We start from the raw sequence: 21,734 nt of genomic DNA, 5'->3' as shown, positions 1-21,734 counted from the left end.
TATTTTTTCGCGCGCCCGCGCCAGTCTCGGCGTAAAGCAGCAGCAGCAGCAGCGAGACGTCCGATGATGCATGAGACCGATAAGCGCGGCCAGGATTCGGCAAATTTTTCGACTCCCATATAAACGCACGAGTAACTCTTTAGTCATGCAGCAGCATCATCCGTGCGGGCTCCTCTTGAGCAAGCCACAAGGGTACTTTTTTCTCCGCTCGGCGCTTATATTTTATAAATATAAACTTCTAACCGACAGCGCAGCTAGCTGCTTACCTCTCGCTGCGCGGAGGCGATAATGCGCTACACAAGAGAGTTTTAATACTTTTTTCCGCGCAGTTTTTCGAGCAAAAAGTTGTTTTCCTCGCTGCTGCTCTTTCCATTATTCCAACCGCACTGCCAGGCCAGGCCTGGCTCTTCGACGGTCTTCTTATGCTTCTTCTCTCTTTCGTTACACGATTACTTCGAGAAACTCTTCTTTTCTCTTCCTACGCTTTACGCACGTTTTAACCTCGAGACCATTTTCCAGTACACGCCTAGACGACGGAGTTTACTTCTTCTTCTACCGCGTCCTCCTCCACTCGTCGACGTTTCGTCGTGCATAAATTTCCTTTTTCGACCCGGTGTTTTTATATGCGCTTATATACCTAAATTTTTTCATCCCCTCTCGTGCCTTTTAATTAGCTTTCCTTTCTTGCGCCGTGGCAAAAGAAGAAAAATATATAGGTATACACGTACCTGCGGTGGTGGTGGTCTTTGCATTAATTTTACACGCTCAGCAGCACCATTCATTGTTTCGAGTGTAAAATACGTGCGCGGCGAAGCCACTTCGTTCTGGCACCTCCTTCTCTCTGCGCAGCTCTACTCGTCTCTTGCGTGTCTGCGGCATATATCGAGAGTAAGAAGAGTAAAAAAAAAAAAAGCCCCGAAGAGAGCCATGATCTCGCCGTGCGTGTCGCAAGCCACCACCACCAGCACTACCACCACCGCACCACACATGCCAACGGAATAGTTGTGTGTGCGAATGCCAACCCCATCGGCGCAACAACCCCCTCTATTTCTCTACCTTTACTCTCGCAGTGCTATATATAACGCACATCGAAGAGCGAGGCTAAAAGTCTCGAGGGATCTTACGTTACGGCAGCAGCACCTACATCTCGGGTCCGTATAGAAGGGAAAAAAGTGACCGACTCTTTATAGCTCCATCTTACTCCAGCCCGTACAGCGTACGCTACATGCGTGTACATCAAAGTAAAATCATACGTATATACAGCCCACGAAGGCAAAAGATAGAGGAGGATAAGACGAAAAAAAGTACTCGCGCTCGACGCGCGTGTAATGAAGCACAACCACCACACACCGACGGTGTGGCAAGTTTCGTCGCCTTGTGTGCCATTGCTGCTGCTGCTGGCTGTCGTGTGATCTTCAATTCTCTGCGACGACACGCAGCAAGAGAGAGGCGTGTGTGCATTTTTCATGCGCCACACGCTACGCCACCTATACTAGCTACAGCTTTCGTGAAAAAGAGAACTGCGCGTGCAAGCTCTCTCGACTCTCGGAAGAAGCGTAGAGTAACAGTCTTCAAAAGTGTTGAAAACATATTTACCAAGTCACAGGCGCGTTAAAAAGTCGATCCCAGGGCGTGTGCGTGTAGGCGAAGAAAGGAAAAAAAAACTAAAAGAAGAAGAGGAAGGTGGAGGAAAATAATAAGCGCGTTGCTCGAGCAGTGTATATAGAGAGAAGAACATGTGCTGCCTCGTTAGCGCGCAACAACCATCGCCTTAATTTCATTATACATTACGTACATTGCCGATCTATATGAGCTGCACCTGTTCCCGAAGACTCACCCGCTTCGAAAAAGCCGAGCGAATCAATCGTCTCCTCGTTGTTGTTTCCCTCGCAAATTAATTAATCATCCGTACCGAGAGAGCGTACCCATATACATACAGCAGACAGTGCAGAGAGAGAGAGATAGATAGATAGAAGTAGGAGGAGAAAAGCTAATTTAATGATTAATATAGGAATGAAATAATGTAAAGGGTGCGGTTAGGGAGAGAAAGCGCAAACGATGAACGAAGATGACGATAATAATGGCTCTAAGAGATAGATAGAGACAGAGAGACGGGACTGCTTCCTGATTAACGACACTCAATAATACTCTCGCTGCACTCGCACTTGTCACATCCTCGCATTATCAAGTTCGACGGACCCCTCTGTCCCTACATGCGTGGAGGAGGAGAGAAGAATTATAGGATGCAATAGAATAGAACACATTGGCAGTGAACTTTCGAGTACATATGAACGGGCGAGCGCGAAAAATCTTGAACTCTCTATACCGTCGAACGAATTGACGTCGTACGATTTTGCAGCAGCACGCGTGCACAAATACGTCGAAAAGTCGCGTCGAACAAAACCCAACGCGCCGCGTACGGTACGAGCTTTTACGCGACGAAATTGCATAATGGAGGCATAAATTAAAGCTCCTCTCCGCTCGCTCGTAAGCAGCGAGGGAGCAGGCGAGAAGCTCGACTCGATATCTCATTGTATGCGCGCGCGTAGACCTCGCACCGCGTCTATATACGGCCCGGGTCATCAATTCATCATCGCTATAACGTGCGCGCGTGCGTTATTCGGCCTCGCGCGCCAATCATGCATAATTTCCATCAGAGCCACCTCCGACGCGACAGACACGAGGATTGGTCGTTATAATACACGACGACGACGACGACGACGTCGAGAGAACCGGACGATGACGGCGGCCCATTGTTATCTCGCGCGACGCGCATATATGCGCGCAAATTGCTACCCACCCACTATATACCATATACTCGTCGTCGTCGTTGTCCTCCTCTCCCGATCCTCCATCACCTCCTTCTATCTCTCTATATACTATGTGTGTACTTCTGTTCTTGTTGTTCTGTTCTGGCGAGCTTCCGGTTTTTATTTAAATTGATGCAGGCACAACGACTGTACGTACACATACGTACACTCGTCGTCGTCGAATATGTCGCTGTCGACGTCTCTCGACGCAGCAGCGCGGAGCCTCTTAATCGAGTTTTATTTGAGATAAGCACACACATACGTACGCGTATGTAATATGGAGGGAATGAAAAAAAAAAAAAAGAAAAAATAGCAAAGTTTTTTGTACGGATTGAAAATCTGCGCAGCTCGCCCTTAATCGGATAAAGACGAGAGGCAGAGAATGAAGAGTGGAGGATCGGTTATTCGACTCGTTGTCGTCGCCGATTGGCGAGCTTTGAAGTTCGCTCCGCGCAGCTCGCGCAAATTTGTAGTACGTACCGAAGCATTAGGAATGTCGCTTTTTTTCACGATATATAATAATGCAGTTGCCCTGCGGTACATTTCTCTCTCTCTCTCTCTTCGTGTACGGTGTGTTACATACACAAGTGCTCCGTACGACACGCTCGCAATATATAAGCGATTCGTTATTTGGAATGAAAAAAAATGTGTGTGTGTGTGTGTGTGCCACGGAGTGCACGCGCGGAGATAAATATCGCCTCGGCTGACACGCGCACAAAGACGCTCCTTTTTTCGCTGCTCTTCTCTCTCTCATAACACGAGTATAGTAGTGGTACTCTCGGACGTGGGCTCTTCTGCGAGCTTTCTGCGCGGCTAATTACCGAAACATAATGAGCATGTATGTGCTCCCGCAAAGGACGACGACGACATCATCGCTACAAGCAAGGCGCGCAGCAGCAGCATTTCCACGTAAAAGCCGGATCGGCCTGGCGCCAGTGGCCTGGGCGCACATTCGCGTGTCGATGCACATCTCTCTCTTCTTCGGCCCAGCAGCTCGCATGCAGCACGTACGTTACAAGATGACGCCGCCGACGACGACCAAGACGACGACGACTAACTCTCTATTTGCCCTCGTCATCGTCATGGTCCGTTGAGTTCTGCAGCTTTCCGAACTTCCTCTTTTCGGCTGCGTGTATGGCGCGTCTCTCTATACATAAGGAGGAGTACGTGTATACACCGAACGGCCAGCAGTGTCTTTCGGTGGTTGGTGCCTTTATCTCTGCTGCTGCTGCTGCTGTTTTTTTTACCGCTGCACATAACGCTCGTTGAAAGTCTATATACGAAGATATATGTGCGCGCGTGGGCGCTGTGGCAAGTGTAATAAATATCAAAAGCGAGAAGAATAAAGGAGCTTGTCGCGAGCTCCACACGCGAGAGAGAGTGTGTGTGTGTGTCTACTTGCGACAGAGGCGGCGACTATGAGCAGCGACACGCCGCGCAAAAGTCAATAAAACGATAATTGTGCGAGCTCGTCGCGTTTAGTGCTCGCGCGTATGTATGCATACACGACGCGGGCGCGCAGCGCGAGGTGCAGAATGTGTTTGCTCGGAGTCAATCTCAGCAGCAGCAGCAGCAGCAGCAGCAGCCTCGCAGCGCTGCCGACTTCTCGTTGTTTTTTTCTCGGATCAAAAATCGTCTTCTCTCTCTCTCTCTCCGAGCTGTGCTGCCGATGTGCTCTTTCGGCTCGAAAATCGCTGGAAATGTGCAACGAGCCGCCGCTAGCTTGCTCTTGGGTTAATATATAGCTAGAAAATCATCGCCATATGTCACTCTCTTGTATGCACATACATATCGTACGCGCGTATTATAATACGACATCAGAGAGAGACACCGCCGTGTGCAAACTTGGCCTAATGGACTTGCGCCGCTGCTGTTACGGCTGCCGCGCGCGTTGCTGCGAATCGATGCTCGCTTGGAAGAGGAGCGAACCGCTGTTCAAGCACACACACACACAGAGTCGTGCAGCTTTCTCTCCTGAATATTTGCTCTCTATCTTTCTCTCTTCTGGCACTCGACGATGTATCGGGATGCTTGCGCGCGAGTCGCTGCTGCTGCAGCAAACGCGTGTTCAAATATTAGATCTATAATACTGCTGTACTTTTGAAATAGGATATAGACACGCGAGTGTGCGGGGCTTTTGTTTCCGCGCGAGCAGCGACAGCGACTCGTTGAGAGTGTGCCGGGGCTTTGTTTTTCCCTGCCGCGCGCGCGAGCTCCGAAGAGTTTCTTTCTCGAGTGGGATAATTATTAGACGATTATAAGGAAAAACGAGCAGCAGCAGCAACGGCTTTAAGAGGAAAATTAAATATAGTTAAATGAGAGCTTTATGGGACACACGTGGTGGCAGTTTAAACAATGACTGTTGCTGACGATCGAACGCGTATTATATTATACAAACATTCCACGAAAGGCAAGAAGGAATCAGTGTTACCACCCGCTCGTGTGTGTGTGTTTTTTGTATTATAAAATATAATCCCCATCGTAAGCTAATCAACGCCTGAGTCGAGCTCGCGCGCCACAGATTCTGTCGACTCACTGCGCATTACTGCTAATATACATGGAGGAGGATGACGCCACACCGCGAGCATAGACCAATTTCATTGAATAAAAATAAAACAACAACGCCGGCAGTGTGTGGGTTTTTCTATTGTCTCGAGGCGCGCTCGATTCCTCCTTTTTTTCTCTTCTCGGCTATATCGTCTTAATGAATTTCATCTTAAATCGTTCGCTCCTGTTGCCACCGCTGCTGCTGCTGCTCTATCTCTGCAAAAATAATATAATATCGCCTTGTTTTTAATGACGAGCAACGTCGAGTCTTACATAAGCCGGCCGCGTTCACGCGTCCAGATAATGCAGCTCTTCTTCTACGCACGTCGTCGTTGGGTGTTGTGCAAACAAAATTTTTATTTGCGTCTCTTATGCTCTCGCCGGACGATGCACGAATTTTCTAAATTTAGCCGAGAAATCAGCAACGGGCCGCGCGATTACTTCTTTATCATCTATCGCGCTTCGTACGTTATAACGTACACGCGACGTTGCGAGGAAAGGGGAGCCGAGAAAGTCGTTGCGATAAGACGCGACGACGAGCGATGCGCGTGAAGAGAGAATTGCTTCACTCTTCTCTTCATTCACCAAAAATAGACGATATTCTCTCGTATTATAACGAGATGAAGTTGCGCGTCGAGGTGGTGAACCCTCGGTCGATGATAACGCGACTCTGGATGTCGAAAATTTCATGCGTTGACGCCTGAGAGACGTATCTATAAGCGATGCGCGTGAAAAAAAAATGTGCAATTGCACATCATCGTCGCGCGCGTCTGCGGCGCGCCGCTTCGCAATATATGTGTATAATAATTTATAATTATTATCGTCCCGTCGCGCAGCAGCGTCGAGAATAGATTCAACAATAACAGCGGTTCATTCGAGTTCGTTGATCGGCGCGACGCCTGAAATGGCAGAGCACTGCTGCTTCTTTCAGTCGTCGTCGTTGCTACTACTACTACTACTATACGCGCCGTAGTTATACGATCTTGCGATTTTGCTTATCGGCTTAATTGACGCAAATGGACGAGCGTGGAGGCAGTATCGGAGCGATTCACTCGCTCTCTTTCCTATGGCAGGGCACAAATCGACCATCGTGTTATATACGTACGTATATAATGTGTATACAGTCGCGTCAGCGAAAAAAAAACGCCGGAGAAAAGAGAAACGAGTCGCAAAAAACCGAGGTTTGGAAACGTAAAAAAATGCTGCTACGAGCCGTTTTTCCTCGACGACGACTATTTATCAGTTTATCCGGCCGAACTGCCGCAAATTACAGGGTACGCGACTCTGGGCTTGGGCTACGATGTCGTCGGACGGAAGAGAGCAGCCGCAGTATCTTCCAAGGGGGGTCGTCGTCGTCGGACCGGCTGATTTTCAATCAGCGGCATTGTCACCCCCTTCGACTGTGCACTATATACGCTCCGACTGTGTGTGCGTTGAGCTTTTTACGCATTCCGCGCGTGTTTAGTCGCCTTCTTTTTTTTTATTTCGGCTTGTATCTGTATAATACAAAGTCACGCAGCCGAAAACGTAGAAAAAAAGACGAATCTTTTAGCGCGTTGAGGCTTTTTTTTTACATTACTTCGAAACTTTGCCGCAAAAAAAATATACGTGTGTATCGTAAGATTTCTCGAGAGCGTATACATGAATATACATACTCGTCCGAGTAACACTCGCGTGTGCATACTTACATGCGCATATTTTTTCAAGTGTCGCAGTGTTCTCGTTCTTCGCCGCTGAGACCTCAACGCCGCTGCACTCATCCACGATCGCGTTCATATTTTCTTTCTTTTCTTTTGCTATTCGAGCAAAAATATGAAAAAATAAAAGCGTAGCGAATCTCTAGCCAAACCTGGAATAAAACAAAAAAAAACATTTCTTTAAAAAAACAGACACTCACCCGGCGTTCGAGTAAAATATATAGCATAGAAAATGTCAATATTGCGCGCAAAAAAATACGATTTTATCGTCAATATACACTTTCCACCCAGAGAAAAATATCTAAGTTATGTTTAAGATTAAAAAAAAGCTCGTCCCAAAGCCACCGCAGCAGCGCTGTAGCACAGTGGTTTATCACACACGCGACGACGATGATGCTTTCTCTCCCTTGGGGTTACGCATATATACATGAAAAAAAAGCTTGACGCAAGATAGCGATCTACGTATGAGTCGTCTCTTTGTACTTTGCTTTTTAACCAGCTCTTTATACGTGATACATATAGCTCGGGCGCACGATCCACTTGCCTAAACATTCTTTTTTCGGTCGGTGTAGCGATGAAAAAAAAATCACCTCGCCCACGCACTGATAAATAATAACAACAACGAGCGGCAACAATTTCATTTTGACGAATTCTTGGTGTAAGTGCGCAGTATTATACTTACACGCACGCGTCCAAGTATTACAGAAGTTGCTCGACTTGGCGCTAGAGCCCCGTATAACCCCGTGCATAAATTCGTTGGAATGTATATAAATTCCAACCGGTCAATAAAGTGCAGGAGCCGGCGCGAAACTCCGACTTGCATCGGGTGTTGTGCCATGGTCTCTCTCTCTCTCTCTCCAAATCTGGGCGCATATACATGATAAGGAATAAAAAGTTTTTGCAGCTTTAGTCGGCCGTTAACGAGGTGGCGCCACTTTCAAACATGGCTATATATGTTAAGCTAGTCTGTGGCGACCGCATATTATACATATGATAATGTATATGCGTCGTAATATTGTGATTCATTCGTGCATGGGCAAAACGATCGTTGAAAAAAAAAAATTAATCGATTTCGTAGACGATTATAAACGCGTGTCAGTGTGCATATGTGTGTGGTCGTATACATGCACTAGCACACAGTCTATAAGAGAATGCACGCAAAATGTATTCTATAGCGACAAGTTCGCGACGACCACCGCTGTGTGTGTCGAAAAACACACAGACTCTCCTCGCAGCAGCGGCAGCGGCAGCTTATTTCGTATTCCCTCGTTCCTTATCGATGGCTTTTGTCTTAGCGCTCTTCCTTTGCCTTCTCCTGTTTCTTCTGCCTCTTCTCCTTCTTGTGAATATATATAATGTGTGTGTGTATGTATGTGTGCTTCTCCTTCGTCGCCGTTGTCGCCGTCTTCCTTCTTCTCTCTCTCTCTCTCTGGGCTCGCAGGCATGCCTCTACTCCTTTAAAAAGTGAAAGAGAGTATAGACTGGCGTCACGAGGTCGCCGCAGATCAAAGTCTCGCGATATTGTGTATATTAGTAGCTTGGCTAAAGGTAGCAGCAGATCCCTTTTACGCGAGCGAACCTTGCTGCTGATGCTGAGTCGTCGTCGTCGTCGCCCATGCCAAAAGAATAATAATTTTGCCTTTTCTCTTTGTCACTCGCGCGCAGAGGCGCAAAGCCGAAGATTCCCTTTTTTCTCTCATTCTTTTCTCTCTCTCTCTCTCTCTTAAAATATCGGTTTGTTCTCTTAAACGCTCCTCGTTTGTAGTATAGAAAAAGAAAAAATTGGAAAAAGAAGTGTAAGGAAATCTTCGCTTCACAAAGTTCCGAGGCGCAGTTATACACCACAACAAGTTTTTCCTTCTCAAACGAGCTAACTGATCCGATTTTGCATCAATCGGTAGATTCACGCGCGCGCGCATCAAGTGTACCACACACAACACAATATATTGTTGAAATACACCGGCGCAGATCTCTCCTCCGACGCTTTTTCGGTATATTATGCATGTATATAAACGCGCGCGCGCGAAGGACACACACGTACATGCACACACGCACATGTATAGCGAAAGGGCGAGGACGAACAAATTGGCCTGTATATATATACGCCTGCGTGCCATGGAGAGGAGGCGCGCAGAAAGGAGTCGAGCGAAAGAGAGTATAGTACGTGTGTATATGTATGAATGTAAGTGGATATACGTGTGTGTGTATGTGTAAGTTGGTATATGTATAAACAAAACAAAAAAGGCTAAAAGAGAGTCGGACACGGAGGCGCCGCTGCCGTCCGGCCGGCCCGAGCCGAGAGAGAGAGAGCCGTGTGCAGCTCGTTAAAACCGAACCGGGAGAGTCCCTTTTAGACGCGCTATATACCATATAACACATATATATACCTTTCGCAGGCATATAATACGGGGCTCTTTCTCTCTCTCTGTATACAGGTATAAAGGTATATTCGACGTTCAACTTTCGCGAGCAAACGTCCGAAACGAATGTATATCCACACACACAAATACACATATACACAGAAGAACCTATCGGTATTATATTTATGCGAGAGTGAGAGGGCGAGAGAGAGAGAGAGAGAACGACGAAGCCAGAAGGTTGGCGAAAAAAATGCGCGACAAATGCGCGCTTACCTATATGTACCTTGCACGAAACATTACTTTTTGTCCATGCGCGATTTGTTATATTATAGTTGCAAAAAATCGTAACATTCCTCATCCTTGCAGACGCGCGAGCTCGCTCCTGCTATATATAATGCACGCAAAAGCTCATAAACGCTTCATCATCATCGGGTAGTATACACGCCTACGATATGTGTCAGTGTTGCGCTGTATAGTTAAAACGAGAGAGAGAAAAATGTTTTTCGAAAAGTCATCATCCTGACTGCTTCGTTATAATCCTTAAACGCCGGCGCCTCGGCACGCATAGCACTGTATAACACTTGTGCACACACACTCACATTATGTACGGTGGATGATGTGCTGTATATTATATACATAGGAGAGGTGGCCCTGTGTACGTGTGTATGTGTGTGTCTTTTTGTTCGTCCTTCTCGCTCCTTGACTAAATATAAACATGCTCTCTCGAGCCTCGTGATTCAAAGTAGGTGGGCCTATCCAGGTAGCCGACTCTCAATAGCAAGATAACACCCCGAGATTAGTACGGACAGAGTCATTAGGCCCCGGTCGGCTTCTGTGTTTCTCTCTCTCTCTGTCTCTCTTTTACTCTTTCACTTTCTTCTCTCCTCGCTTCTCCCTTCTTGGCCATATGCATGAAGACACACACACACGGATACTCCTCGATCTCTTCTTTACCCACACGCAAGCACACTTTATATGTGTGTGTATCGTCGTCCTGCTATGCAGTGCACCACACAGCTCTCAACACCGAGTCGGTTATTAAGTACAACTTTTTTCCTTCGATATATCCGCGTACAATAATCGATTGTTCCTCGCCTCTATGCGCAGCAGCTCGTATAATGCGCGCGTTACGTATCATACACATATTTTATTCGCACATCATCCTTATTTTTTTTTTTACAAAACTTATATGCACATATCTCGCGCGCTCAGAGGCACACACATAAAACGTGATCCGTCGAGAGAGCTGCCTGCCGAGCATTTATAATCGAGTCGGGTTTATAAAGGTATTTAGCTTCGATAGGCTAATGCCGCGCCGCCACAACGGCGACGACGACGCTGCCGCTGCTGCTATCGCCGCTCGCGCTAATTATTTTTCCTTTGTGCCGAAGCGCGAGAGCCGCTACTGCTGCGCTGCACGCCAAGCGCGCGCGCCTACATTATGCTCTCATCAACCAACCAACCCTGAGCCTGGTAATGGCTATTCCAAGGATCCGAGTCCATCGTACGTGTGTGCACACGTGTGCGCGCGAGCATCGAATACTTTTTTATATTATTCATTAAAAACTCTGCATCGAATGAAGAAAAAGGAAAAAAAAACAACCGAGCTACACAGTATATAAATATTTTACGTACGATATATGTGAGGGAAGGGAGGGGGGTAATACCTGAGGTGAAATCGCGTACACGTTATGAATTATTTTCAAATTAACCAGAGCGCCTCTTAATTGAGGCGTTCGCGTTGTTGAGCACCTAAGCTCGTGATCGCTCATTGCGTCGAATTTTCTTATAGGTAGGCAGATAGCAGCAGCAAGTAAAAATGCACATACGATTCAAAAGAATATTTTATAACGCAGTATTTATAGGATAGGATACGGACGAGACTTGTTATTATCGCGATAATACGCGCTTTCGCGACTCCGATCGAATTACCTCGCCACCACCACGCAAAGTAAAGGTGGTATAGCTTCGGTGTGTGTGTGTATGAAAAATTCAGAGACGTCGTCGATGACAATTTCGCGACAAACGCACACACTGTAGTGGTAGTAGTAGCACATGTCCTCACTCACTTGTCGTCGACGTACGTCGTGTACGTAACGAGTCGCGCGAGCTATATACTTATTATGGATACTGCTGCACACATACACATACACGCCTTCGAGAACCTACATTATTGCACAACGTGTCGAGATCTATATATCAGTGTAAAAAAAAAAATAATAAAGTGGCCGCAGCGACGACCGCCTCCGACCGATGAATTAACAATCGCTGCCAGCTCCGTATTATATGTATCGCGAAGCGATGATTTGACGAGGAGGAAAAAAAGAATATCATATACATTTAAGCGCACGCTCCATACATGGATAATAATGCTCGGGCAAGGCTGCTGAGCTTTCTTTGTTATAAGATACATAATAATGTTCTCCTCGACGCCGCGGTTACGCGGAAGTTGATGAAAACTTTTTTTATTTTTTTAGTCGCGAGACATTATATACATCATAGCTCAGCCCGTTGTTGTGTGCAAAGTTATTAAAAAATCGTTACGAACGCGCAGTGATCATCGTTTTAAAGGTTCATTTATTATCTCGGTGGCGCATCGTATTTATTATATTATACACACACAGACACATTCATAAGTTTGTGTAATCTACCGCACAGCGTCTGAATTTTGTGTGTATGTGTGCGCGCAGCCAATGGTCTGCCTAAGAGCTCGTAAATAGCCTCTTCATGGATACATTAAAATATCCATTGTTCTATAACGCTGCGCTGCGCAGTCGTCGCTGCTCTCCTCGGTAGTAATAAAGATAAACGCGAGCGAGCGCGCGCCATGGGCTCCTTACGACGAGTTCAGTATAATGTATACACGGGCTAATCTTCGCGAGCAATTTTGCCTGGGACCTCTGGTTATTATCATTATTATTACTCTTTTTTTTTTCTTCTTAGGCTTTGCGTTTCGTTGCGCCGTGTGACCCCCAGAGCAATGTTGCCTCGCTCTCTCGTCTAAATTAGTAATTCGTTCGACGTAAAAATTAACGGAAAATTAAGCGTCGCGTCGTTACGGGAGAGAGAACAAGTACACCATTACGAGACACACTCTTTAGCATCGCTCGTCGAGTCGAGTATAGAATTGTCTTCATTCTCATTTCTCTCTATACATATTTTTATGCTTCTTCTCTGTCTTTAAGAAAAATAAAAAAAATTATTACAAATACGTCATTACGGCCAAGTATAAAACAGTCTGTCCCAATGTATGCTCCCTGCTCTATGTTACAGACGATTCTCAATTCCATGCACAAGTACCAGCCGAGGTTTCATCTGGTCCGGGCGAATGATATACTGAAGCTGCCCTACTCCACGTTCAGGAGTTACGTGTTCAAAGAGACGGAATTTATCGCCGTCACCGCCTACCAAAACGAAAAGGTAAGTCGAGAGAGTCAACCAAAGTGCGGCTGCCGCTGATTATTTTTTTGCGTGCGCATGTATTATCATTTTGTCATCGGGCGATCCGCAGCTGCGCGCGGCTTGCAAAAGCTCTCGGGGAGAACAAAAAAGCGCTTTCAAACTCGAATCTCGTGGAAAAGCTCTCTTCTCTCTTTTACCGAATCGTCCGGTATAATCCTAAAAACGAGTCTTTTATGCATATTTCTCTGCCACGCAGCAGAGCGAGAGACGGGGTATACGATATACGTAAGCATCGCGGCTGGCATCAAACGTAGCGCGCGCGCGAGAGCTATTCAATTAATTCTCGCAGCTTCTCAATAATTCTCCATTTAGATAAAGCTTTTATGCAGTATAAAACTCGCGCGTCTCCCGCGGAGAGAGGGAGACACACAAGGCTCTGCACTGTTTTGCGCTGCATCGACTGTAAGGCGCGGCAAGAAAAAGAAGAATTTGAAAAAAAAATAAATAAATGCGTTACTGGCCGAGAATGCGCGCGGCGAAAGATTTGCAGTGCTCTCGTCGTCGTCGTCGTCGATTGAATGGGCCGTGGCAAAAGCCGCGCGCAGCTCTGAATGGTGGCGGAATATAGACATGAATGAGCGAGCGCGACAAGTTAATGGCAGAGCAGACGGAGAGAAGGAAAAATCGGAAGCTCGTCTGCGAGATGCGTGTCGCGACCTTGATACGTGGCGTTATAATATACGCTGCTCTCAATGGAGCTTTGTGTGCACCCAGCTCTCATTTGCCGCGACCGTCCGACTATCGCCGTCGTCGAATGAAAATAATAAATAAAAAAATAACTTACTCTATATCTCGCGAGACGCCGCGCGATAAAAAAGTCGAGTTTCGACTGTGCATCATATGCGAATAATAATGTGTTTTTATGTCCTTTTGCAGATAACGCAGCTGAAAATCGACAATAATCCATTCGCCAAAGGTTTCCGAGACACCGGCGCCGGCAAACGCGAAAAGAAGTAAGTATCTTATTAGTACTCATAACCGTCATACATCATAATATCCCTAATGAACTGGCAAATGTAATAATATTTTCGTACAACTTGACACTGCTGCTGCTCCTATACGGGCCGAATCAAAACGATATATCCGCACACACGTATATTATAATGCGAGTTTTGCGGTTTGAAAAATCGCTCTAAAACGACGACATATGTCCTCGTCGTCGTCGTCGTCGTAAACACGTCGCTGTATAATAAACAGCCCGTAAATACGTATATATACGAGAGAGCCCCGGCAATTGATCTCTTTCATTTCGGGCCTTTGCCTGCTCTATTCAGTAGCAGCAGCAGCAGCAACGGAGGATCCCCTCGAGCTCATTTGCACCCTACACGAGAATAGATACAGCTACTGTGCTATACCCGCCACTGCTTCTTTGGGGTTGGTATCAAGCCTCATTTGTATTCAATATTGCGAGTTTACGAGCTTATGGTGCTGCTGCTATACAGTAGCTGCTATATATACGCACGTAAATAGCTGCTGCTGCTCTCCTAACTCGACGCAAAAGCGAGAGAGCAGATCCTCGCCACCGTCATTTCAATTTACATTCAGAGGGTAGTGGTAATGGAATATATATACATCTATATCTATGCTGGCTCTCTGCTCCTCTATACGTGTATGCGTGTGTATGCGTAAGAAGGAATATTATTTGCGTTTATGCGCGCGAGTATCTTCTTTGGCCAGTATCAGAGTGGATTTTGCACAGGATGACGCGCCGCCACCACCGCTTCGCGTATATCGTTACGTATGCATGGAATATATGCAAGCAAGCAGGCCGTAACTATTATCTACGCATCTCTAAAACTCGGTGCGAAAATCAAATTCCTCGGCGCTTGGCGCGTTTTTCCTTCGCTATATAATAATAAATATGCCCGAGCGAGTGACGACGACGCGAAATCCAATATGGCGCGCTTTGCTTATCCTCCTGCGCACACCACACATTTATGCACGCGCGCGCGCGAATGCACTATGTATTTTTTACACATCGTTTGACACCAAGAGCGAGCATACAGTTTCTTCTGCGTCGTCGTTCGCCGTTTGTCCTCTTCGCCTTCTTCCTTCTCCTTATCCTTCTTATACTCCTTCTTTCTTCGTCTTCTTCTTCTTCTTCGGCGTCTTTTTGAACAACAATTTTTGTCGTTTCTTTTTCGTTTCGACCCGAAAATAGTGACGATGATTTGGCTTGTCGTTTGATTCTTCGAGGCGATACCTGGCTTGTTTCATTTCGGTTAATTAAGCTTAAATTTTGCAGTCACGATGACAGTTTTGCACCGTTTCGCGCGCTCCTTTTCTCCTCTGATCTTTTTCGCGTTATAAGAGGAGAGCGCTTTGAAGTCGTCCTCGTCGTCGTCTCTCTATATACGTATGCACGTGTATGTGCACGACTTATTAATTCTCTATACCCAGAGCGCGGCACTAATATAATCTTTAACTTTATAATTTTATGTCGTTGGACATGAAAAGAAAGAAGCAAGTGGAGGAGAGATAGCTGGAGACGCGATAATACGTGACGATATCTCGAGGCGCGGTAGAGCTTAAACGCATTCAGTGAATTACAGGGCACGCTCGAGAAGATCCGGACGCTTTTCCTGGCGCTTAGAGAGAGATCTAAAGGAAAACGTTATACACATTCGTATGTATACTCGGGCAACACGTCGGGGTGTCGCGCAGATTATAATATTCAAAGTAAAGGCAACGATGAAGATACGACGCGACTTTAATTCCCTATAAATGTAGGTACTTTTTTTCTTTTGGCTGCCTTTGCGACGACGACGACGACACATACACAGGGCGGTAAAGTAAGCCGATTACTTGGTTGCTCGCGGTGTGAAATAACTCCAAAAGAACACCTTAGACGAAAGAGAGAGAGAGCCCGAAGACAGAAACAGAAAATTCCGCATATTTCATAATTCGAAGCGAAATATGCACGAACACATAACTTAATACATGCGCATCGGGGTTTATTAAGCTCTCTCTCTCTCTCTAGCCTGTATAGAGTGTGAGCGCGAGAAGCGCGTCGTCGTGTGCATGTGCACGTGAATTTTCCATAATGCGCCTAGATGCAAAAGCGACGAAGCGCTTACGTAACAGCACGAGAGCAGCAGCAGCAGCAGCCCTTAGTGCACATATAGTAAAGCAGCATAGCTTATGGGAAATTAGTTGCAGACGAACAGAGACGCGATCCTATATATTATATGGTTATATATCGTAAATGGAGAGAATTAATGCTGCGCGGACGGGGCCAACGCGTACAGGGCCAAAAGTATTACGCGCCGCGCGTATAATACACAACTATTTTACGCGTAAAACGCAAAAGTCAGCTAGATTCGTTTTGGAGCAGTGTAGCCTCTGCCTGTGTATAAGCTGCTATATACCGTACCACTGCTACTACGTCGAGGCGTTTAAGAATGCAAAATTTAGCCGTACACGTTCGCCGCGCGCGCACAGTGTGTGCGTGTGTTAGCGGTTAATTTTCACGAAAATATGCGCACGCAATATCAACAGAGTGTGTACAGCAGCTCTATCTATGTGTGTGTGTATGCGCGCGTATATATATTTAAAGAGCTACGAGTTAATCGAGAAAATATGCAAAGCAGCTGCTTGATGTTGCGGTTCTATGGGTCGGCAGTAGGCTAATTAGAATAAGGGTTAGTTTTTGCTTATGCTCCCTCTCTACTGCCTGTATATATATATAGCTACACGAACGCGCATAGAGCGTATAGAGTAGAGTTTGAAAATGGATATGTATATGTTTAAAAGGGAGCGAGAGAGAGGGTTGCATGCGAAAGAAGACGCGCGCGCGCGCTGGAACATGGCCAATCATCGGATTAGCATAGCGATGCCCCGTTAGTAGTCGAGCGCGCTCGGCTCGATGTGGGTGGATCTCTCTCTCTCTCTAACTCGCTATATACATATGCAGCGAGGAACTTATTATACACAACATTGCGCTGGCCACTTGTTTGGCCGCTGCTATATAGAAAATACCTGCGCCGCGTTTTGAATAATGCGCGCACCGATATATAATTACGCTTCTCGCTTTTCTCTCGCTCTCTTTCACGAGTACACCAAGTGCGGTCATTATAAATTGAACTTTATCCATGTACGGGATTCGCTATCCTCGATAATTTTTTTAAAATTCGTCGAGGAATAGTTTTTTTTACTTTTTTGGATATTAATGCTTAATAAAATAACCCTTTTGCCCGAGATCACGTAGAGTAAAAATTGATCTTAATATCGGCGCATAACGAGCGCGTAATGATATGCAAACAGGAGGAGGCACAGAGCAGCAGCAGCAGCAGCAGCAGCCGCACCCATCGCGATCGTCGTCGCGTCTCTCTCTCTCTCTCTCTGTCTCGTTGAAGATCATCGACGCGAGAGCCCCGAGGCTGCAGCACACACGCATACACGCAACATCTCGACGACTCGAGCATGTAACGCACGCATCATGGGTGCATACAAAGTCGGAGTCGAGTCCGCTGCCACCTAACTTTTCGGTACATACATTATATTACATACGCACACACGCACATACACAAGTGCGTTTGATACGCAGAGAATATCGATTTGCCGCGCGTAAAAACGTGCTGTGTGCGTATAGAGAGAGAGAAGCAGCAAACTGCATGTGCAACGCGCACATCGGCGTCTCGCTCCCTTTTTTTCTTCTTTTTTACTGTATTTTCGGTCGCGTCCTTCTGTAACTATAACGTATCAGTCGCTCGCTGCACCCACGCGCGCATCCACACATACGCAAACGCACAGACACGGGTACTAGACTCAGACTGCAGACACATATGCACCCACACACACAGGGCTGCATCGGCTGCACGAGCGCGTCGTTGTCGCCGCCGCCGCCGCCACTGCCGTCGTCGTCGTCGTTGTCAATATTGTCGTCTGATCGTATTACACGGTATTAGGGAAGCGCCTCCACGCGCTCGCGCGTTAAGCCTTCATGTCGCGTATATGCAGCATAGCACAACAGCAGCAGCAGCAGCGAGTCTCTGTATATATAATGTATATAAGATGGGCTCGCTCGCATCGACGCACAGACACACACACACAACCGACGAAATTCACCACCAGGCGCCGCACTTCGTTTTCGTGCGGCTATGTTTGGCGATAAATGTGTGCTTACTAAGTAAAATAAAAAGCATCAATTATTCTCTCATTGCCATAAAAGACTGGGCTTCATATAAATATTTTGACTTTGCCACTTGCACATTTACAGAAATAAGGTCACTCGCCATCTAGCGACGAAAACTTGAATTAATATTATCGTATTGAAAGTAGTGGAAACAATTAAATTGTCATTTAAAATCCAAAATTAGCAACAGCAATAAATGGTCATGCATTGTTTTAAAACATTTCAATTGTAAATTATTGGGTCATTTGTTATCGGAGGCGCGAATAAACACGTTTATAGAGTGTGTACCGAGATAAAAAGACGAGTGTACACGAGCATATAGTATCCGAATGATACCACTCGTTGCACCGGAGAGAGAAAGATTTCGCTGTCGCAGTGACCGTCCGTCGTCGTTGTCGTCATCGTAACCGTTTTTTTTTCCGTCTCTTTTTCCCTATTTTTTTTTCTCTCTTTTAATCTTGAGAGGATTCGCAAGAGAAAATTGGATTGCATCAACGGACACACGTACACGTGTGCGCCGTGTGGAACTACATCGCGAAACACACATACGCACACACATACGACACACAATCGTCGTGTTCGCGCGCACAAAAATATTCACACTCCGACTCTGTGTCATCGTCGTGTATACTTACTTATATACACGAGCTGCACATTCGTCGTCGCAGAGAAACACGCGTTTGTGTTAAAGCTTGTATGGTTGCCCTTTGGGCTTCTGCTGCACTGGTCACACACAGACGCGCGCGCGATCGACACACTTCGACCTACTGCATATTATGCGCGCGCGAATCGTTAACGACTTTGCCTGACTCTGTGTGCGTGTGCTTTTTTTCTTCTTCTTTTTTAGCTGCTGCTGATGCTACTATAACCACGCAAGCATCGACCGATTTAACCGACTTTTTTTCTTCTTTTTTCTTCTTCTTCTCGCGCATTAATTCCCTTGCTTTACTATTAGCCATTGGTGTACTTAGCACCCGCGACGACGACGACGACGACGACGACGACGTCGCACGAATATATTTTAATACAATTAGTTAACCGATGATTTAGCGCCGCAATCCTACCTCTATACATGTATTTATAATTAAAATTGAACGTTCCGAAAAGTTCCTTATTGTGCGTACATTTGATATCCGCACAGGGAGGCGACACGCGGCGAGCTCGTATCGTCGCCTTGAAAAATTCGCGCGTAGGTGTACGTCGAGAAGAGCGAGAGGTGGTGGTGGAGACAGAAAAACGAGAAGATCGAGATTGAGCACACACATAGTCTTCTTCGCAGTGCGTGTACTACTTTGATGTGTCCGCGCGCCGTATATCATACGAGAATTCATGGGCTCGTACGAAGCAGCAGCAGCAGCACATGCACATGCACACGCGGCGAACTGTCGCGCCCGAGTATACAGTCAGCGCGGCTATGCGCTGCTCCGCTCTCAGAGAGCTGCAGCAGAGGTGCAATTAAGATAATTCACTCTCGGTGCTACCATACACGTATACGGTGACTCGCGCTGTGCACAACATGTGGTATCACATGGTAGAGAGAGAGAGATACCATTTGTTAAGTACAAGTTTCGAGCGCGAGAGACGACGTCGAGAGAGATACGCGAGTGTGTGTAGGCGCGCATTATGCGTACACGTAGTACACCTTCGCGAACAAAGTGCGCGGATATGCAGTTTACAAATGCAAGTTTTATTGTCATCGATGAGCCGCGCACTTGTTGTTATCGGCGTCTCTCTCTCTGACCAACTGGTTTACAGCGCAAACGAATCGACCGGTTCGCGCTCGATGACATTTCCATTAAATACATTTGCCAGTTTTTTTTTCTTTCGATATATACAATATATATTTTGTTCGTTCAACGCAGAGAACGCGAATACTTATCGAAACTGCTTCTATTTTTGTTCTAGCCGGCAGTCCCTGCTCTCGGTCTCCGGGGGCGGCTCTCGCCTCAGCAGCTCGGGCCTCGGCGGTCCGGGCTCGCCCGACAAGCATCGCCGCTCCTCCAACTCGGCCAACGACTACTACGACGACGACGACAAGCTGCTGGACGTGGTGGGTCCGGACACGCCTCGGCCCTCGCATCATCACAGATCGCACTCGCACGACCGGGACGGCATCAGTCACGACGGCAGCGAGTCCTCGGGCTCCGAGAGCGAACGTTTGGCCGCCCATCACGGCTCCGAGGGGCCCAGACCCGACGTTACCGTGGGACCGCCGCTGCATCATCCGCCCCTGATACCCTACCTGTACCCGACGGTGTCGGGCCTGTATCCGCCGCCGAGTCACCTCATGCCGCCCTCGCCGCTGGGTCTGCACGGCTCGGTCACGACGAACATGTTGCTCAACGCGCAGATCGCCCTGGCGGCTCAGCACTCGTCGCTGTTCAGCCACTACAATCCGCAACACCTGATGAACTCGCTGCAGACCTTCAAGGCGAATCATCGTTACGCGCCGTACACCCTGCCGTCGCACGCGCCCTCGCCCGGCTCCGCGTTCGAGACGGTGACGCCGGGCAGTCGGGGCGGCACGATCAGTCCCCGCTCGCCGCCGCCGAGGCCGCCCACGGGTTCGCCCACGCCCGCCGGCAGCATAGCCAGCTCGGCGACGGGCGAGCTCAAGTCCATCGAGAACATGGTCAACGGGCTGCAGGACAAGCGTCACAGTAGGACGAGTCCGCACAGATCCGAGTCGGATCACGGCGCCGGGAGCCCGTGACAGGACAATCGCAGCAGCGGCGGTAGCAACAGCGGCAGCGGTGGCAGACTCAACAATAACGTGGTGATCGAGGGTAGTGGTGGTAGTGACTCAACGACGACGAGAGATCGGAAATACGGCGGTAAGGTGGCCGAGCATCAGCAGCAGCATCGTCGTCGCGACGACGTCGATGATCACGACGACGATGGTGCTGCCGGCAACACCGAGAGCAACGACGCCGCCTCCTCATCGCGCTCGCTGGCCGAGGATCATCCGAACAAAGTTAACAAGGGCGGCGGTGGCGGACCCGACGCTGCCCAACCCGACTCCACGTCCGGGCCGGCTTCGTAGCAACCAGGTGTAGAAGCGATTTAAACGAGACTTGGTTGTCGGCAAGTAAACCCCAAAAATTAAAAAAAAAAAAGCAACGACGTGCGTCTCGGGGGATGGTGGTGACCCCGCGCCCCCAACCGCGTGCGTACGTAAACACACACACACAAACTCACACACAGATCCCCTCGTTTATTTACGTATATAAATATATGACTAAGCGTATTATATATAATAATAATATATCTTTTAATGGATTTTAAAGTGCAATTGGACAGACACTGTTCGGTTTAAGTGTTTGTGCGATATTATAAAGAAGAAAAGACGTAGACGATATCGACGGGAGAGAAGCCGGTGGCTAACACACGTATAACTTGTACATATTTTAATGAATATAAAAAAAAACTTTTAATTAATTACGCATACCTTCGTAAATATAAATATTATCAAATATATTATATTCATCTCTCTCTCTTTGTGACCAGAGCACAATTAAATTCGACGTTGCGACGATGCGAGTGAAAAAGTGGAAGAAAAAACAAAAAGACACTGCGTGATATTTCGCGAGGCGTGGGTTACGACGTTGTTCTCGTAACCGATCGATTCTTTGATTATTGTTATAAATACATACACATACAAACACACAGATACAGACACACTCACACCGTCACGCGTACCTCGTACAAAGTGAAGGGCAGTTTT

At 47.1% G+C, this 21,734-nt stretch overlaps 1 protein-coding gene across 1 annotated transcript in view; it reads left to right on the top strand.

The window, feature by feature from the left end:
- LOC106659964 (optomotor-blind protein-like) overlaps window positions 1–21,116 on the top strand; it is a 70,974-nt gene extending 49,858 nt beyond the window's left edge. Inside the window, exons 4-6 of the mRNA XM_014382769.2 lie at window positions 12,688–12,834; window positions 13,753–13,829; window positions 19,910–21,116. Of these exons, the coding sequence (XP_014238255.1) occupies window positions 12,688–12,834; window positions 13,753–13,829; window positions 19,910–20,723 (1,038 nt within the window). The 3' untranslated portion in view covers window positions 20,724–21,116. The remainder of the gene's footprint in view (window positions 1–12,687; window positions 12,835–13,752; window positions 13,830–19,909) is intronic.
- The last annotated feature ends 618 nt before the right edge of the window (window positions 21,117–21,734 follow it).

The sequence above is a fragment of the Trichogramma pretiosum genome, unplaced genomic scaffold (genome assembly GCF_000599845.2).
Source record: "Trichogramma pretiosum strain Unisexual culture from Peru unplaced genomic scaffold, Tpre_2.0 scaffold21, whole genome shotgun sequence".
Lineage (NCBI taxonomy): Eukaryota > Metazoa > Arthropoda > Insecta > Hymenoptera > Trichogrammatidae > Trichogramma > Trichogramma pretiosum.
The sequence above is the reverse complement of the archived record's forward strand: the minus strand, read 5'-3'. Positions and strand labels throughout refer to the sequence as shown.